Source organism: Zosterops lateralis (genome assembly GCF_965231275.1).
Source record: "Zosterops lateralis genome assembly, chromosome: W".
NCBI classification, from domain to species: domain Eukaryota; kingdom Metazoa; phylum Chordata; class Aves; order Passeriformes; family Zosteropidae; genus Zosterops; species Zosterops lateralis.
This window is the reverse complement of record NC_139801.1, coordinates 940,831-959,030: the sequence shown is the minus strand read 5'-3', so window position 1 is coordinate 959,030 and position 18,200 is coordinate 940,831. Positions and strand designations below refer to the sequence as shown.

The 18,200-nt window shown below is 40.0% G+C and overlaps 1 protein-coding gene across 4 annotated transcripts in view; it reads right to left on the bottom strand.

Annotated features, from left to right (window-relative positions):
* Nucleotides 1–18,200, bottom strand: part of LOC310922100 (5'-AMP-activated protein kinase catalytic subunit alpha-1-like) — a 125,215-nt gene that overhangs the window by 2,553 nt on the left and 104,462 nt on the right. For 2 of the 4 annotated variants that reach the window (XM_083882445.1, XM_083882447.1), the window contains one exon: nt 16,742–17,657. In XM_083882445.1, coding sequence (XP_083738571.1) covers nt 17,604–17,657 — 54 coding nt within the window. In that variant the 3' untranslated portion in view covers nt 16,742–17,603. Of the gene's footprint in view, nt 1–1,664; nt 1,696–12,753; nt 13,297–16,741; nt 17,658–18,200 lie in introns of those variants that run through there. The other 2 variants (XM_083882448.1, XM_083882449.1) reach the window with 2 other exon arrangements.

Sequence of the window (18,200 nt, the reverse complement as noted above, 5' to 3'; positions counted from 1 at the left end):
ATTAAACATTGATAGATCCTCAAAGGTAATTCAAGGGAAGCAAATGTCAAAATATGCCACAATAAATAAAAAATTAGTGACCATAAAAAAGAAAACGTTCCCCCCCAGCTAGTCAACTCAAGCATATAAGTTATATGCTTTAAAAAAACCCCTTAAAATATTAACACAAAAAAAGAAGACAGTATATACTAAGTACGCCTTTAGAGTAGTGCATACTTTTAAAATAATTAAGAAGAAAGAAAACTGCTAAATTAAAAAGAAAAAAAAATCATTAAAGACTTATTTCAGAAGTATTAGAAGTGTTACAGTTGCCAGAAGAAATTACTGTTGTGCATGTTCAAGAACACCAGAAAGGAACCACCTTAGAAATACAAAGAAACAACTTAGCAAACTTAAAGGATGAAAATGCAGACAAGTCAAGAGAAAAGAAACTAATAATGATGCTAACCCCCACAAAATAAATTTAAAATATACCAGTATTCAGCAAAACATAAAAAAAAATTCCTCAAAAATAAGAGCAGAAAAAGACAATAAAGGGAAGTGGGTGTTACCAGATGGGAGACAATTGTTGAATAAACCACTGACCAAGAAAATATTAAAAAATATGCACAAGACTCATTAGAGTACTTAAGTGCTAAGTAATCAGTTCCTAAAAACTTAAAGTTACATAGAAATCTTTAGAGTAGCTAAACAAATAAGTATATGATATAAGATATGCCAAAAAGTAAAAAAGTCATAAAGAGACCATGTTGAAGAGGGCGTGAATTAGCCTTACTACCCTTTCAAAATATCCAAATAGATTTTACTGAATTCCCCCAAGTGCAATGGTAGAAATTTCTGCTAGTAATAGTAAATCATTTAACTCATTGGGTAAAGGCAGTACCAACTGTTAAAGCTACTGCCAATGCACTATGCAGAACTCATTTAGAACTAATTATTCCCCAGTATAAAATACTAAACAACATCAACTCAAACAAAAAAATACATTTCACTATGGGTTTGACCCATACTTCTGAGGGCCAGCCTGGCAGAGAAGTGGCTATAATTAATTTGAGCAAGACTGCTCCTTGAAGGTGTTTTGTAAATCAAAAGGTTTAATAAGGAAAAAATAACAAAATAACAAACATTACAGAAAACAAAATCTCAGACACCCTGCTACAAACACCCCAAAGACTGTAGAGTTTCTTTGTTCTCTCTCTTTAGGTGGGCTTTTTGGCCCTTGGCCCAATGAGATGAACAACAGACTTTGAGTTACATTCTCAGAGTCCAATCCACACTTCTGTGCTGGCTCCAAGCCAATCCTTGTCAGAAGGGTATCGAAGTTTCTAGGTAAACTTCCTAATATGACTAAAGGTAAACTCAAACTCTTTCCCTATTTGGAAACACCTGCTGGGGGTGTGGGGTGCTTCAGTACATTTCACATCAAAGATACTACAGCAAGTAGTCCAAGCTCTAAAAATAAAATAAAAATTACACACTCTATAGTATCCACAAAGTTCAAAGCCAGTTAGAAAAATAAATCAAACTCTCAAGAGAACTCTAACTAAACTGATGATTAAAACCCAAATGTCATAAATAAAATGCCTACCTCTAGCCTTGTTAAAAGTCAGAACACAACCTAGAGCAAATTTAGATTTCACCTTATAAAATGATGTTTAGTTTACCTTTTCTGATTTCATCAAATAATATTGCCACCTATAAAAAAGAGAGAACAGAGTTAATAAATATATCCTGTCTATAGCCCAAGCTTGAAAAGAACTGCAAAAAAAGGGAAGAATCCCTCAGACTACTACCTTAGAATTCAAAAATAATAATGTCAGTCCTAAAGACTAGGTAATAGTTAAATCATAGAAAAACCAACCTTTGAACTCCAAATGGGAAGGTCCCTTCCAAGTTCTGCTCACCACCAAATCAGCTGTACAAACTACAAAAAGAAGATAAACTCATGCTAACAAAATAAAAAGACCAGTAACAGAAACCCACAACTAAAAAATTGTCACTTCCCCAAAAAAAACTAAAAAATGACCCTAAAACGAAACATGAGAGCTCAATGTAACAAGTAAACCACAAACAACCACACATCAATCCAAACTAAAAATAAGTTCCCTGTAGGCTTTATTAGTTCTTTTGTATTTCCAAAGGCCAAAAGCTTTCCAAACTCCAAAACAACCTTTGAGGTGGTAATTTACTTCCTCCTCAATCAAAGAAATCAAAGTTATATAGATTAACAAACACCAAGTCCATAAGCAATGCTAGAATTTTTACTTTTGCCTGTAACCTACAAAAAGAAAAACCCTTAGCTCTCCCTGCTAAGGCATCTCCCAGATTTCTTCCTAGTCACATACCCTGCTTAAAGCACCCTAAGGCAAAGCATTCAAGCTAAGTATGTCAGAGTAAAAATTGTAGCCAGCTCTAGCGTTGTAGCTCCCTCAAGCAGCATGTTGCAAAATTTGTCAAAAAAAAAAAAGAATTCAAACACAAATTGAAAGCATGTACCAATTTTAACACTTTGTTGTAAAGTTAAATAAATGCTCCACAATACTCATGAGCTGTTAAAAGCTGAGGCTATAATATATCAAAAACAAGAACCATATTTTAAGAGCAAACAACAATTCCATATGGTAAGGAAGTAATAAACCCCTATTCTATGAGTAAAAGTAATAAGTGCTGGCTGATTAAGGAACAATAAAGAACCACAATATAAAAAAAACAAATAACATAAATAATTTCCTAGTAAGGAGATAAAAAAGTAAAACCAAATTAACCACTATTCTCACCACCAAGAAGATCATATTTACATGCTGTGGGCAGCAATCCCATAAGGCATAGAAAGTGGGGGTACACATTATACTGGACTCCTATTATTCCTTGTTAATCTTTTCCCTCTTAAAAATTCAAATGATCCATATCACAAGTGCTACAGGCCGCTGTACCATAAAAAAACTCAAAGCTCTTATTTTAATTTTCATACCTTCCACAGCCACCACTATTATAATTCATCTAAAGTAGACACCTGCCTACAGAATAGCTGAATGTATAGTTATGAAAATTCTAGGGTCAAAACATAAATGCCCACAAAGTGACAAATGAGTTTATTTCTCCATAAGTCAAACTCAAAAATAAAAAAAACCAACAAGATTTCATATGAGGTTTAATACAAAAACAAATAATAAACAGGCAAAAAAACCCCAGATACAACAATCCAACCCAGAGCCAACTCCATGGAGAAATTTTTACACTAAGCTCAAACAAGAAATAAAAAATGAAATAAAAATCTCAAAGCTAAAAAAGAACTTGCTTGTAAATCTAAAAGAAAGAATCAGCAAAAAACTAAATGTTACCATCTGCTAAGTATGTAGGGGAACTTTAATATCCAAGGAATAGCAGTTGAAAAGTAGTAGCCTAAGCCCAGTTAAACTTCTCAAATAGAACAGAACCAACATAAAAATAGAAAATCAACTGGAGAAGTAGATATTAAGTTAAAAAATAACAAGAAAAAAGTACCTCTAGCATATAAAAACAGAATTCTAAAAAAAATCAGACAAACTTCCTGTAAAAAATATAATTTATAACAAAACTTTCACATAGTAGATCCCTAAAAAAACAACACAATATTAGACCCAAAAGAAAAAAAAATAATTGTAAAAATGAGAAAAAATTTAAATTTTTCCTGTATAATGACCTTAGAAAAAAACCCTATTATAAGATCCCTGAAATATCTAAATTTTAAGAAAACATGAATAACCAAAAAAAGAGTAGTAAAAAGCACCAAATGACCTATTCTGGATATGTGAAAAAAGGGCTTATCCAAAACTTTCTCCCCTATAGAAAAGAAGTTGTATTCTAAGAATTATACCACCAAGATTTTTTCTGTTACCAAACCAAGACAGAGAAAAATTAGAAATACAAGTCTACAATGCCTTAAAAAGAAACAAAAGACAATTAATCAGAAAAATTAAAGGATATCAAAAGTGAGGCAATGAAGAGTGGCCTCCTAAATGAATAATACAAACATATGGTCCAACCACCTAAGCGCAAGATAAGAGATAAAGATATTGTACCCCAATATATATGTTAAACCACATCAGAAGACTCCAAGCAGTCATAGAAATCATAACTAATAAAACAACTAAGGCCATGGAATTAATAGTCAGCCAGCAAAGGCAAACCAAGGCAGCAGTGTACCAAAATCAGTTAGCGCTAAACTATTTATTAGCAGAAAAAAAGAGAGGTTTGCAAAAAGTTTAACACATCTGATTGTTATCTACAAATTTATGATAATGGGGATGCAGTTTTGGATATAGCCAAAAATATCCAGAAAATAGCCCATGTGCCAGTCCAAAAGTAAGAATCTGTAATAAATAAAAGATTGTAAGAAAACTTTTTAAAAATATCCTAGTAGAAAAAAGTAAGATTTATAATGCTATATAAAACAACAAGTATAATATTTCTTCCATGTTTAATTCCATGTCTTATCCAATTAATTACTTATGTGATTCAAAATATGCAATTGATGGCAATGTCCACCAATCTCAAGTCAAGAACCACAAGAAAAACACAGAAAATTATGGTATTGAAGAAAACAAAAGGTAATAAAAACCTAAATAAAGCATTTATAATCTACAAAATGTATCAGTGTGCCAAGAGCTCAAAAGTTCAAAAGCTGTAGCTCAAGCCAAATAAAGTAAAAAAAAAAAAAAAGGGGGATGAGTTTGTTATGAATGACAATATAATATTGGCTTTCGCATTTATGTATTAGCTTTTGCATGTTGTTATTAATCATAAGTATTTTAATATGGTACAATTTATAATTACTTTTAACTGCTCTTTAGTATAAAATTATCTATCAGTTTATATATGCATCATATAGCTTATATAAATATTGTTGTGATGAATATATCATAGGCCTTAGCAAAATTTAAAATGTTAAAATGCCTTTAACTCAGAGAATGGTGCAAAATCAATTCGTTTCATCCTGTTATTTCTCAAATCTGCAGACTAACCTCTCCAAGTAATGTGACAAAAAACCAGAGCACCAAAAAAAATATAAAGAAGATTTTATTGACTCCTTGTTATCAAGGAGTGTGAAACAACAGGATGAAACAACAAAAAAAATTACAATATATTGACCTAAAAACAAGTCAAAAGTTAAAACCAAACAAAAGAGTTCCTGTAATCAAACAAAAAAGTTCCTGTATTACCAAAAACTCACAAAAATAAATAATGTATAAACTCATAAATATATATGTACCCCTGTTAAAAATGACCCTATAATATTGGCTTTTGCATTTGTGTATTAGTCTTTATATGTTGTTATTGATTGTAAGTATAGTGCAATTTATAACCCCTTTTAGCTGCTTGCTAATATAACCTAATTTCTCATTTTAAGTATGCGCCGTATAGCCCATAGAAATATTAGTGTGATGAATATATTATGTTGACGTATGCACCTTATAGCTTATAGAAATAATGGTGTGGTGGATGTATTGTACTGTAGGCTTTAGCAAAATATAAAATGTTAAACTACTTCTATGTAACCAAGAGAACTGTATAAAGCAATTAAGTTGTTTCTCACATCTGCTGACTGACCTCTCCAAGTGATAAGTGACACAAACCAGAGCATCAGAGGATGCGGGAGATCAGGACTTCTGAATGACAGAACCAATATGATTTCAGCAGAAGCCATTTATTGTTTACATTACACTACAGTTATAGATTCTAAGGCTGCTTGTTCACGCATCATCTCATTGGCCTGCTCGCCTGTCCATGAAGCAGGCACACATCCTTCAGGACAACTAATTGGTCAGGGTCCATCATCACGTTGTGCCTCCTTTATGTAGGTTTAACATTCTTAGTGGACAGTTTCTCAGGCTCATGCTTCTTATTTTAGTGTTGTTTTTCTCAGTAACCTTGATGAATTCCTGAGAGTTCAGCTAACAAAACCTGCAGGTGGTTTGATAAGTTTTCTCACAAACGATTTGGCTGGTAAACAGTGGCCTAAGTCTTACAAATACATTGCTACAAGAGGAGAATTAGAGAAGAACCTTTTATCTACTTGTTATCAGGGAAGTGTGAAACAACTGGATGAAGCCACAAGAAGGAATAAAATATATTGACCTGATCTGCAGGATGTCACGTAGAGTGGAAAACCAAAACAAAGGAAAGTTTCTACAACATCAAAAGCTACCAAGAATGTTTGAATAATGCATGAAACTTATGAATATGTATGTACCTTAATAAGGTAACAGTATATAGATAACACTGTCTTAATGTACCAGTGTGTTCATTGGCTGATAGCCAGGAATACACCAGGGCTGGACATTGTCCTTTTTTATTCCCTTATTAAACTTTTGAAAAATATTCTAAGAGTGAACTTTTGTTTTTCACAACCCCAGTAATGTAGCGGTATATAGAAAACATTGTTTCAAAACTAACAGAGTGTTTTTTGGCCAATAGCCAGAAACACCCCAGTGCTAGACATTGTCCCTTCTTATCCCTTTATTAAATTTTTTTAAATTCTAAAGACTAAACTTTGTTTTTCACATTGCTCCAGACGCTTTTGCCCTTCTGTTTGCAGTGCTGCAGGCAAGAAGTGGCCAGGCAGGCAAAGTCCATTGCTGGCTGTGCCAAGATGGCGGCGGCCGCCTGGCTGCTTCTGCCCCAGTTGCTCTCAGTCTCAGCCACAGGACTGCTCCCAGCACTAGCCACATGGTTTCGGCTGTGGCCACTCGCAGCACCAGGATGGCCCCCGGCAGCATGGCCCGGCATCCCCCTCATTATCCCTCGAAGGGCAGGGAGAAAAGGAGCAATGGTGCACCTTTTTCCTTCTGAAATGTCATCACATAGGCTTTACTAACTTCTCTAATTAGGCCAGCCAATATGTCAATCATCAGAGCCTTTAGAGATTGACTCTGCTGGACATAGTAGAAGTTTCAAGGAGCTTCTTTCTCAGAAGTAGCATCTGTGGCTTTCTCTGCCCCTAATAAAAGCCAGATTGTGTTAACCTAACACACTGTAAACACAGAAAGGAGGATGAGTGTTCTGTCTGCTTAAAGCTGGCATCATCTTTATTCCTCCCTTTTTGCTCAACACAGCAACAGAGCAATAGGTGATCCAAGTCCAGATTCTGTTTATTTTTCATTTTCCAGTACAGTTATTATTGTCAATATGCTTATATTCTGATATTGTCTAATCATAACATCTTACTATTTGCTTTTGAAAATCTTTAATTGCATCTATTTTCAGATCATATAGCTTTAATGTAGAAGTGTTGAGGTGTCTTTCTCTGCCTCAGCTAGCCCTGACACCTCGACAGTAAGAGGGTACAGCTTGGTAGCAGGGTGAACCTCGCTGACCCCTGTGAGTTCTTGTCTGATTGAAGGAGTGAAGCAACGACAGCAGGAAAAAAGAGGAGGCTGTTCAGGGTTAACTGCTGGCTTTATTCATCAGGGTATCTGCCCCAGCAGACACCCCTCAGCAGAAGCACCAGGGGAAAAGCGAGGGAAAAAAAACCTTTTTTTTGAACCCCCGAATGCAACACCTTTTATTGGGGGTAGGAACTCAGGGATGGGTCTAACTGGGGACAAATCAGGGGCCAACGGGGCATGGCTCTCTGGATAAATGACATACATAGTAACAAATTAATAACTCAGGTGGGGAGACAGCTGAAGTCTTGTCCAATCACTTGGGGTTTTTCCTGGAACTTTCCAGACTTTTGGGAGAGACCTCAAAGTGACAGACAAGGCCCAGGGGCTGGATAACTTCTGACTGACATAACTGGGTGTCCTGGGTTGACAGTGTTTCCTATCCCATATCGTGGACTACCTTGTTATTTTTAACAGCTGTCCCTGTTTTCCTGTTGGCTGGGCGGGCACTGTCTGCCCCCCCCCCTTTCTTCTTGGCTGGTTCCGCTTTTTGCTGCTTGCAATTTCTGCTCTCTTTTGCCTTTTCCTTCTTTCTCTTTCTGCCACCTCTGTGCCTGTGTTTGTTTGTTTGTTTTTCCCTTTCCCTCTTTTCCCCTTCCCCCTCCCCCCCCCCCCCCCCCCCTTTAAGATTTGGACCGGCACCGGACCTGACCTGACCGGAGAAGTCCGAGGATCTCCGGGGCCTGCGAAAGAAGCTCTGCGCCCTCCCCCTCACAGTAACCTGAGCTTTTTTTTTTCTTTCTTTTTTTCCCTTGTGTCGGGGGGTGTTTATTCATTTGTTAATAAACCGGTTTTTTCCACTTTGTTCGAGAAATTCCTTCCCAAACCCAGGGCTGGGGGAGGGGTGGTAGAGGTTTTGTTATTAGGGGATTCCTTTGGAGGTTCTCCCCTAATTCAACCTAAACCAGGACACTGGGGTTGGGATGAAACTAATGAGGGTGGAACATGGGTGGCATGGGGCAAACCATTATAACTTATAAAAATGAACTTAATACAAGGAACAAATACATACATAAAACTGATAAAACCAAACCCACACCACTACATAGAAGTGCTATATTTTGTATGTCTTTATATCTGACTATATTGATTGTTTCCACTTCCACAACACTGTTTTGTTCTAATATGTTTATATATCAATACCTGTCTATCACAGAAAACATATATTTCAAATTATCTTGTTTGGCTTGATGCTACATCTAATCAGCACAGCAAATAAGTTATAATTAGCAAGAAATATCACTTAAGAAAATTTTACAGTTGTCTTCAGTTTTGTGCTTTATAAAGACTACACTTTTGTAGTTCAAAAATATGAGAAACAAAGGTTAGAGGTACAGGGTGCTAGTGAGGGTCCTCTGCTGCTGAATGAGATGTGCTGGTTATACTGGAGCACACTTGCAGTCTTATGGAGACAAGCCAAGGACTCCTGAGGTGATAGAAGCCATCAGGGAAACACCAGGGAAATATCTCTGTGGTGGTGGGTTTTTGTCAAGTTATGGTTTGCTCCTGTTACCCCTCAGTGTCTGGTTTATCTTGGGTTTTACCTCAGGTTTTCCCCTCCCCGGTCCCTTTGTCCCTCTTCCCTGACCCTGCCCTGTGTTAACCTGGGGCCAATCACCTACCCGTCCCAACCCTCTGCCCCCTAGTTTAAATGTTAAATGCACAGGACCCCTCGCACTCTCTCCTGGACCACCTGGAAGAATAAACATTTGAGAGAGCCTTCTCTAATTCCTTGTTCCAAGCCTCGTTACTATAAAGACCACCGCAGCAGAGATAGCCTGTTTTGCACCGTCTCTCAGGCTGCTGGCATTCTGAGACTGGTACTTCTGATACCAGGGTCAGAGTTTTGAGCTAGCTGGGTCTCTCTGGCCCATCAGTAACATATCTCAAAGGAATTAAGGGGTGTTCCTTTAGGAAGGTGTGTTATGAATAGCTGGGAGGGGGTTTAGATAAGTCCCTGACTTTTGCCCAGGCCTCTGGCAGTAGGCAGTAGTTTTATTGAGGTGACCAGCACCCCAAAACCCACTCTCCTTTGCAAGTTCTGATACCTTAGGATTTTAGCTTTTATATTTTTCACATATTTGTAATCCTGCAATTCTTTAGTTTATAACTCTAAACTCCATATAGAGTGTTAGCTACTGTCTTCACATTTTGGTCAGACAACAATTCCTCTCTAGGCCTAGGAATCAAGGACACTTTACTGTCTCAGGCCCCAAGAAATGTAAACAAAAGTGATTTGGTATCTTTATGATTTGTGATGGCTCAAGTAACAATACGTAAACCTCCGGTTTCTTTGGAGGGCATTATAGCAAAAGTTTATTGAGAGGCACATCCTTTTATACAGTGTTTCGGTACAATGAATATTATTGGTCATTTGGAACAACACCTTCTCAACCGTTTCTTACAAGTAAACAAGTTAGAAAAACACCAGGTGTCAGGAGGAGGATATCTACAAAATTGTTTTGGGTTCCTCCTTATGATTCCCCAGGCCAGAGTGAGAGAGTTCTGTACTTGGCTTTCCCACAGGACCAAGCTAGTGCCTGAAGCCTAAAAATCTATGTTCTGACCACTGTCAGTTCCCACAAGTTGGGGCCAGTAAACTTGGGGTAAATTACTTCATTACCTGAAGCTGTAATTGGAAGATTAACCCCCAATATGCAAATGGACCAAACTTATAAAAGTATGAAAACCCTTGACCCATTGTCCATTTTGGGTGTAGCCCCTAGGGGGACTTAGTCTGCCCTAAATGTACCTGAAGGCCCTTCAATAAATATAACTGCTTTTTATTCTCTTAATTTTGTCTGGCCTCTGTTTTTAGGTAGCCCCAAAAAGGCATCCATTTCTGGCGACCACGAAGGGACGACCTCTGAGGCCTCTGGAGAATCCTCTGGACTGAGTAAGACCCAGCCACAACCCCCCCACTGGCACTTTCAAGGGCAGTGGCTACGGTCCAGGCAGCACAAAGGCACGTGAGTAAGTGAGTTAAAAGCCGTGTTTTGTTGTCAGCACCTAGTTTTGGTGTTAAGAGATCTCATAGTTTTGGTTTAGTGTGTGGAAGGATCTGAGAGGGTCCAAAGGGGGTTTTTTGTTCATTTGTTGTTTCCCCCCATTTGCTGTTTGCTCATAAAGTAGGAGGGGACAGCCTCCAAAAGAGTGGAGTTTTAGGACTGCAGTGGTGAGTGTCGGTCTGGAGCCAGCAGTGGTGTGGTAAGTCCCACACTGCTGGTCTGGAGGTTATGAGTTTGAGTCCCATGTGTTCCTCTTTTTTGTTCTTTCCCTCTCCCTGCTTATTAGGATGTGGTTAGGCCGCTACACTCTATTTCTGCAATCTTTCCTTTTTATAAGACATGGGGTGTCTCTACGACTCAAATACCCAGAGACTCCCCCTGAGGCTTAATATTGGAAAACTGGCAAAGATTAACAGGTAAAAATTCATTGCTTTCAAAACCCAAATTGATCAAACCCTCAGAACTAATTTGGCCAACTTATAAATTAGACAATGAGGCATGGCCTAAATTTGGCAGTTTAGATGAGGAATTAATATCAAACTTGATGTCTTGCATACGCCAAGACCGGTATTTTGGAGAATTTGAGTATGCTAGGCTTTTTATGCTTTTATCACATAATGAAAAGCTACTGGGACCTAAGAAGGAACAGCATGTGATGCTTTTAAGAAAGAGAAAAAACGATGAAAAGAGCCCACTATCAGTCCACTGTGTGTGAGGGACAGGGAGGAGGTGGAAATAGATTTAGTGGCCCCTGCTCTGAGGGCAGGACCGCCTGCTGTTCCAGTTCCTCCCCCACCCCCACCGCTGCTGCTGTTGGGGGCGGCCAGGAGTGGGGGTGCATCTTTAGCAATACCTCCGCCCATAAAAGAGAAATGGGAGCAAAAAGTGGATTTTTATAGACCATCGCCCCCCATCTCGGGAGACAGTGGCACTAGCAAAAGCAGACCCACTGGCTTCACTCTGGCCACCTTAAAAATTATTGATTCGGTGTATTATAAAATGAATTTTTTTTTTTATTAGACACAAAACTAGCAGACATAAGACCTTGGACAAAGTACTACACAGGACTAGAACAAAAAGGACTACTAGCAGGTAAATATACAGTGCACAATAATGTACCCTTTTCTTTTACAGCTAGCAAAGAGATAGTATAGCTTAGGATTCAACATATCTTACCATCCAGTTGTTGGTGGGGCACACACTGAGATCCTTTCCCTCAATTCCCAGAAAAGTAAGCATGGAATCTGTGTCCAAACTCCAGGGAGAAGTCCTGCACACCTTCAGGGTGTGTGTGTGTGTAGGAGACTTCTGCCTCTGTGAAAATTGTGTGCTTTTATAGATTGTAAAACAATGTCTCTCAGTCAGGAATATTTATTTTCCTTTATCTCTTCTGTGTTCTGCTCTCCAGACTAAGATGTTGATTCTTAGTTGGGGCCTGAGTCCTTTTGGTGCCAGAGATGACCCCTTGCTGGGCCTTTGACCTGCCTGGGTTATCTCTTCCATATGCACCAACCATCAAGGGGGTAGACGTGTCCTGCCACAAGGTGATATGGTCGACAGCCCAGCTGAAGTGTCTTTACACCAACGCACTGTGGGAATACAGCTAGAGAGCCGAGCTGGGAGCACTGCTCAGCTCATGACAGAAATGGACGTCAGCATTAGTAGGCCGCAAGCCTTGGCAACCGAAAGCAGAAGTTTGAGAAAGGAATGTAAGAGACAGCGATGTTCTTGGTACGATACATGCTTAGCAAGCAGAACTGAGATAAGACAGTACATACCTGTGTTAGTGCAAAGCATGACTTAAGCAATGTACTTGGCAATATTACTTGTTATATAATGAAAAGGTATATAAAGTCAGCTAGACCTATCAATAAATGGCTTCATGCATGCAACCCATGGAGTCCACGTCTCTCTGTCAATTGTCGTCAATGCACACACCATGGGCAACAAATGGGAGGAGTTTGAAGACACTGTGCTGCTGGAAAGCTACAACCTGGCATGGTTTAGATTAGTTACTATGAGATCTCTGAATTTGACTTATCCTCCCATTTATATTATTTTATAAAGCCAAAGTTGTCCTGCTTAATTGAAATCAATACTAAATAAAAAAGCACTGGCATGATGTTGTGGGTCGAGTGGGAGCTTCAGACAAAGTTTACTAAAGAAGAGTTCTCTTTGAGTCTGAGGTGCAGAAAGAACCCCTTTGTGTATTTAAACTCTTTCACAGAAAGGGGTTTAATTGAAGGCAAAATCATTCCTTAGCCTCAGAATCTGTTAATAGCTTAAATTAAAGGAATTGTAGAGCTATGATAAAATCGCTTTGTCCACAAGTTTAAATGATGGCAAATAAATATCTTTATAAAAGATGAGCTATTTATTAAAACAAATGAACAGTCAGAAGATCCTAATCAAAATTACTTACTGCACAGTATAAAGCTAAAATCTACTAGTTGGCTATAGTATAACTGTAGTGGTTTGAAAGCAAAACCAGTGAGACACTCCAATTCAGAAATGCAATTTAATAGGAAGAGAAAAAAAAAAGTAAAATAAAATAAATGCAATAATACAAAAGACCACTGACAGAATCAGAATACAACCTGACACCCTGCTGGTCAAGGTGTTGGAAACAGTCCAAAAGTAAGCCCTTCTGGAGTGGCAGATGTGGTCCTGTTGGAAGTAGAGATGGTTCTGTAGAGAAAAGGGTCCAGAGATGGGTCCGGTCTTCCTTTGGGAGTCTCGTGGGAACACTGGATGTCTGGTGACACTTGTGGCTCCTTTTTATCTAGGTGGAAATGGTTTGACTCCTCCTCCCTGGGTAGAGCATCTCACAATGGGATGATGTAATGTGTCATGTCATTGGTGAGCTTTAATAGAAGATAATCCCAAGGAAGTAGTGGAAGACAGAGATAAGAAACAATGCCCCACCCGGTTTTAACAGCTGGCTTGTTATCAGAAAGGCAGTCACTCCCTCCCTCCTGGAGTTACAATAGATAAAGAAAAAACACCTCCCCAATCGGGTTTCAACAGATGGAATAGAATAAACATTTTTTTTGGTTACAAAACCCAAGACAATAACATAAATGACAAAGTCCACTATATTAAAGGAAATACTTTAAGCAATTATATTAAAGCGAACAAAAGAAACATTAAATAGAGGTTGATGTATCACCACACTCCTGCCATGAAATACATCTTCCTCTTTCAGTCACTGGGAAGTACCCATGGAGAGGCATCCCAAATCCTCAGAAGAAACTCCATATACTTAATGTATGTGGCAGAATCTAACTGTATAGAAAGTGCACTGGATTTTTATAAAGAAGGTGACTACCAGTCATATGTCTCCAGGTCAGTTAAGCACCTTATTTGTCAAGTCTTACTTCAAAAGGACAGATGTGTGTTTGAAGATGGTAAGCCACAGTGGCTTTTTAGCATGTTTAACACTAAAAATATCACTATGGGGCCACCAATAATTTAGCACAGATGGCTTGCATTGCTTTGTCTTTGGACTGGATTCCAGGCAAAGCAGATAAGCTTTATTGGGGCAAAGCATCCTGCTACAAATTTCTAAAAGGGCTGGATAACTTAATGGTACAGGTACTAAGGGAGCTGACTAGGAAAGACGCCCTCCTTGATTAGTTGCTCATTAACAGAGGGGTTGTACTGGTTTTCCATTGACATTTAGTGATGAGGGAAGAAGACACCCACAGAAATGATTTTTCTAAGAGAAGCTACTCATAGTTTCCTCTGTGCCTGACAAAACCAATCAGTGGCTAGTTTGAATATTGACAACCTGTTAAACCAATTAAAGAGTGAATATGCCTCTGCGAGATTCACAGTTTAAGACAAACAAACCTGGGAAAGCCTCTTCTTCTTCCAGCCTGGGAACAGGTAGCAGGCCAGCCCGGCCTACTCCATATGACTGGGCTGGGTGAGCCCTGCTGAGGGGCTGGACCCCTTTCCGGGGAGCCCACTGAGCCCTGTCTGGGCAGGGGGAGGGGATGCCGAGGGGCCCCATCCTGGCCAGGTCCTAGTGGCTGTTAACATCTTGCTGCTGGGCCGGTTCTCCCTCCCCCTCCCAGCACAGTCAGGCCAACCTGCAGCTGGAATTAAACACAGTATGGAGACCAACCATGCAGCCAGAGCAGCTGCTGCCATTCTGGCCAGGCCCCCTGAGATCCTGGCACAGCCCCAGCACGGCCTGAATCTATCACCGTGACTGCTTCAACCACCGCCCGGTAGAAACCATCATGACCTCTGCAGGCCTTGGGAAAGATATTAACTCTTTCATTGCACAGATGAAACTTGCAGAGTATTGATCCTCCCTCAAGTGAGAGAAAAGGACAGAGTGAAGACAGAGAAACAACATGAAGACACCAAGGTCAGTAAAGAAGGGGTCAAGTCCTAGATGGGAGGAGAATGAGGAGATGCTTTAGTCTTAAGCTGAAATTCTTTTTCAAGGCCATGGTGATGGACTGTGATACACCAGAATATCCCTTTAATTCATGGAAACAGTATGGGGAGATGGAGCGTTCAAATTGCAGACATGAGCAAAGGCATTTGTGCTGAAGCAAGTAAATGTTGAAGTAGCTGTGATCTTATGAGAAGCTTGAACAGAGAGAGAGATGAGAGTGAAGACCCTTTGCCCTCAGGGAAAGAAGACCTCTGTTCCCAGAGAGGAAGATGATCTCAGAGATAGATGAAGAGAACCTTTGGTTTTGAACAGCTCATCCTTAAAATAGTACCCCATGAGTTTGACATGGCCCATGAACACAGCTGTGGGAAGGCTGCATGAGATGGGAGGGATTTCACATATACAGATTTCTGGGCAGCTGCTATTCGTGAGAATTGAAGCCACCAGAGAACTGTTTTTTTGTAGAGAAGTCTCCATGACATAGCAAAAGAGACTTCTCTTGCTAAAAGAACTGATGAAAGACTCTTTTAGAGGTGGTAAATGGACCTAAGTCCCAAGGTTTTGTCTCTGTGCATTGTCAGTGGGAAAGAAAAGAAGGTTGTTGGGGGAGAAGTGTTCTGAAGGTTTTATTCTGATTCTTTTTTTTTTTTTCTTTCAATTCTGTTTAAATGAAGTTTTCTTTATACCCTTTAGAGTTTTGAGCCTTCTTTGCTCTTCTCCTAATGCTATCTTGCAGCAGAAAAGGAGTAAATAATTCTGATAGGTGTATTGGCATTCAGCCAACATTAGACCCACCACATTATTTTGTGTACCAGCCGGGAAACTCAAATTGGCAAACCAAAACCACTACAGGGATCTCCTGAATTAAGTGGTGATTGGTGGCTGCCTTGGCCACAGCAACCATGAAGCAGTCAAGTTTAAACTCTCTGTTGAGAGAAGGAAAACTGCCAGGAAAACTTATGAAAACTTCAACCCTGGACATGAGGAGAGCAGACTTCAGGCCGCTCAGGGAACTAGTTAGCAAGGTCCCCAGGGAAAACGCTTCTGAAGGTGCTGATGCTTTAAAGACCTAGAAATGAAACAACACACTTCCAAGACAATATTAATATAGGAGGTCATATAAAGTCTGGTCTTTATTGGAGGCCTCCAGGGGCAGATATGGAAAAATGTCCATCCCTGAATGGAGTGAATATAGTTTTATAAGTTTAGAAAATTAGCATAATTGACAAGACTCTCCAATTAGAAGCACAAATGATGAAGTAATTCCCCCCCCCCCCCTTTGGTTCCACCTCATTGGTAGCCCCCCCTTTAGATGGAAACTAAATTTTGTTTATGAAAATGCATCTGAGGAGGGTATTTCATCCTTGGCTCCCAGGAAGAACCAAGATAGGATAGGAGTCTTGGACCCCCAGGGTTTGGATCCTCTGGAATGTGTTTCGTCTTTCTGCCTATCAGGGTAGGGAAAAAGTAGGGAAAAGTACTGGAGATAGCTAGGAACTATATAACTATACAATAGTCATGTCCTGGGGTGACTGTATGGTCCAGTATCTCCACTGTCTGTTTTTCTGCTCAGAAATGGGTCCTTTAGCTTTAAGCGAGACCCAGAGAGAGAGAAAGAAGCGGGGGGGGGGAGAAGCAGAGGAATTTCTCCCTGCTTGTATTCAAAACACAGAGAGATAAGGAGTGCAGTGCTCCCTGAGTTCTTGGCTTTTGCAGAGAAAGGGAGTTTTTCTTTGCTTTTTCTTCTGCTGGTTTTCCTCGTTAGCTAAGGCAAAAAAGGTTTTCCCAGGACTGTGTCTTTTTTCTGGAACTGTTCAGCTTCTGTCCAGTCCAGAACACCTGGACCATTGCCCAGCCCCCCCCCCAAGCTGCTCTGCAGCCTGGACACTGGATTCCTTCTCCAGAGGGATTGAGGGAGACTGAGCAAGGCTGAGACACCCACAGAGGACTCTCTGAACTACAAAAGGACTTTCTGAATTTGCCATCTCTTCAGAACAGCAAGAGGTTTCATTGTTTAATATTATTCATTTTTTCATGTTTGTGACCCTTTCCATGCCCCTTGCCTCCCCTATAGTCTGTTAAGCCTTGGGTCCCTCCTCACCCCCCGCCCTGTTGTATCCCTGGTTGGCTGGAAATCTGTAACCTCCTCTCATTACGCCCCAGTTTAAAAAGACACTGTAAGCGTGGGATATTCTGCTTTTTCAGTGGCATGCCTTAGGGGGATAAACCTCTGAGACACGCCTGAGGGTCCCTCTCTCCATTCCTTGCCTCAACCCACGGCACAGCACAATCTACTACTGTTTGAGAGCAGTCTAGCTGCTGCAGAACTCAGCAGCTTCACTCTAACCACCACCCAAGCCTGAATTGGTGCGGAGGCAGCCCCACATGACACGTGCTGGAGGAGTCTGAGCTAGCTGGAGTTTCTCCAGCACTTACGTCAGGGAGGCCCTGGGATGCTACATCCTGGCTCCAGACCTTGGAAGGAGCCAAGCCACACCTACAGAAAGAACTCTGAATCCACCAACTTTCTCCACAGGGAGAAGGTTTCAATATCTAACATTATTTATTCTTTTTCCTGTGCTTACATGCACTCTGTTTGTTAAATAAACATGTTTTTTCACTTTCCTCCAAGAAATTCCTTTTGAACTGGTGGGGGGAGGGAGTGTTGAAACCTGCCTTTTTAGAGGAGACTCCTTTCAGGATGTTTCTTCCTAACTTGTCTCAAACTGGGACAAGCAGGCAATTCCAAAATCTCAGAAATCAAGCAGGTGAGGCAGAAAGCCAGCTTGGCTGATCAGGGATCTTCTTTTGATGCTAAGGTAAAAAAGAGGAAGCAAGGTCAGGTGACGTGAGATAAATTCAGGGATACAGCTTGCCACAATAGGGAGAAGATTTGTGTGGCCAAAGATTGATTGAAGTTGGTCAGTACTGTAGAGGACAATATAAAAATGCTTTACTAAATATTTTAATAGCAAAAGGCAGTGCAGAAATAATATCAGCCTGTTAGATAATGAGGATGGTGACCTCAGAAACAGGGACATAGACAAGGCAGAGATCTTTAATATTTTCTTTCCTGCTGTCTTCAACACTGATGATGGGTTCTGAGGCTCCCAGTACCCTGAGCTGAATGACCATGGCTGTGAGAATAATAAAATCCAAATTGAGTCTGAACTTGTGCAGGATCTGCTGCTCCAGCTGGATCCCTATAAGTCTATGAGGACTGATGGGATTCATCTGAGAATACTCAAAGAGTTGGCTGATGTCATCATGAGACTCCTTTCAATGATTTTTGAATGTCTTGGGAATCTGGAGAGGTCCCAGTTTATTAGAAGCTCACTTCAGTGCCTGGTAAAAACA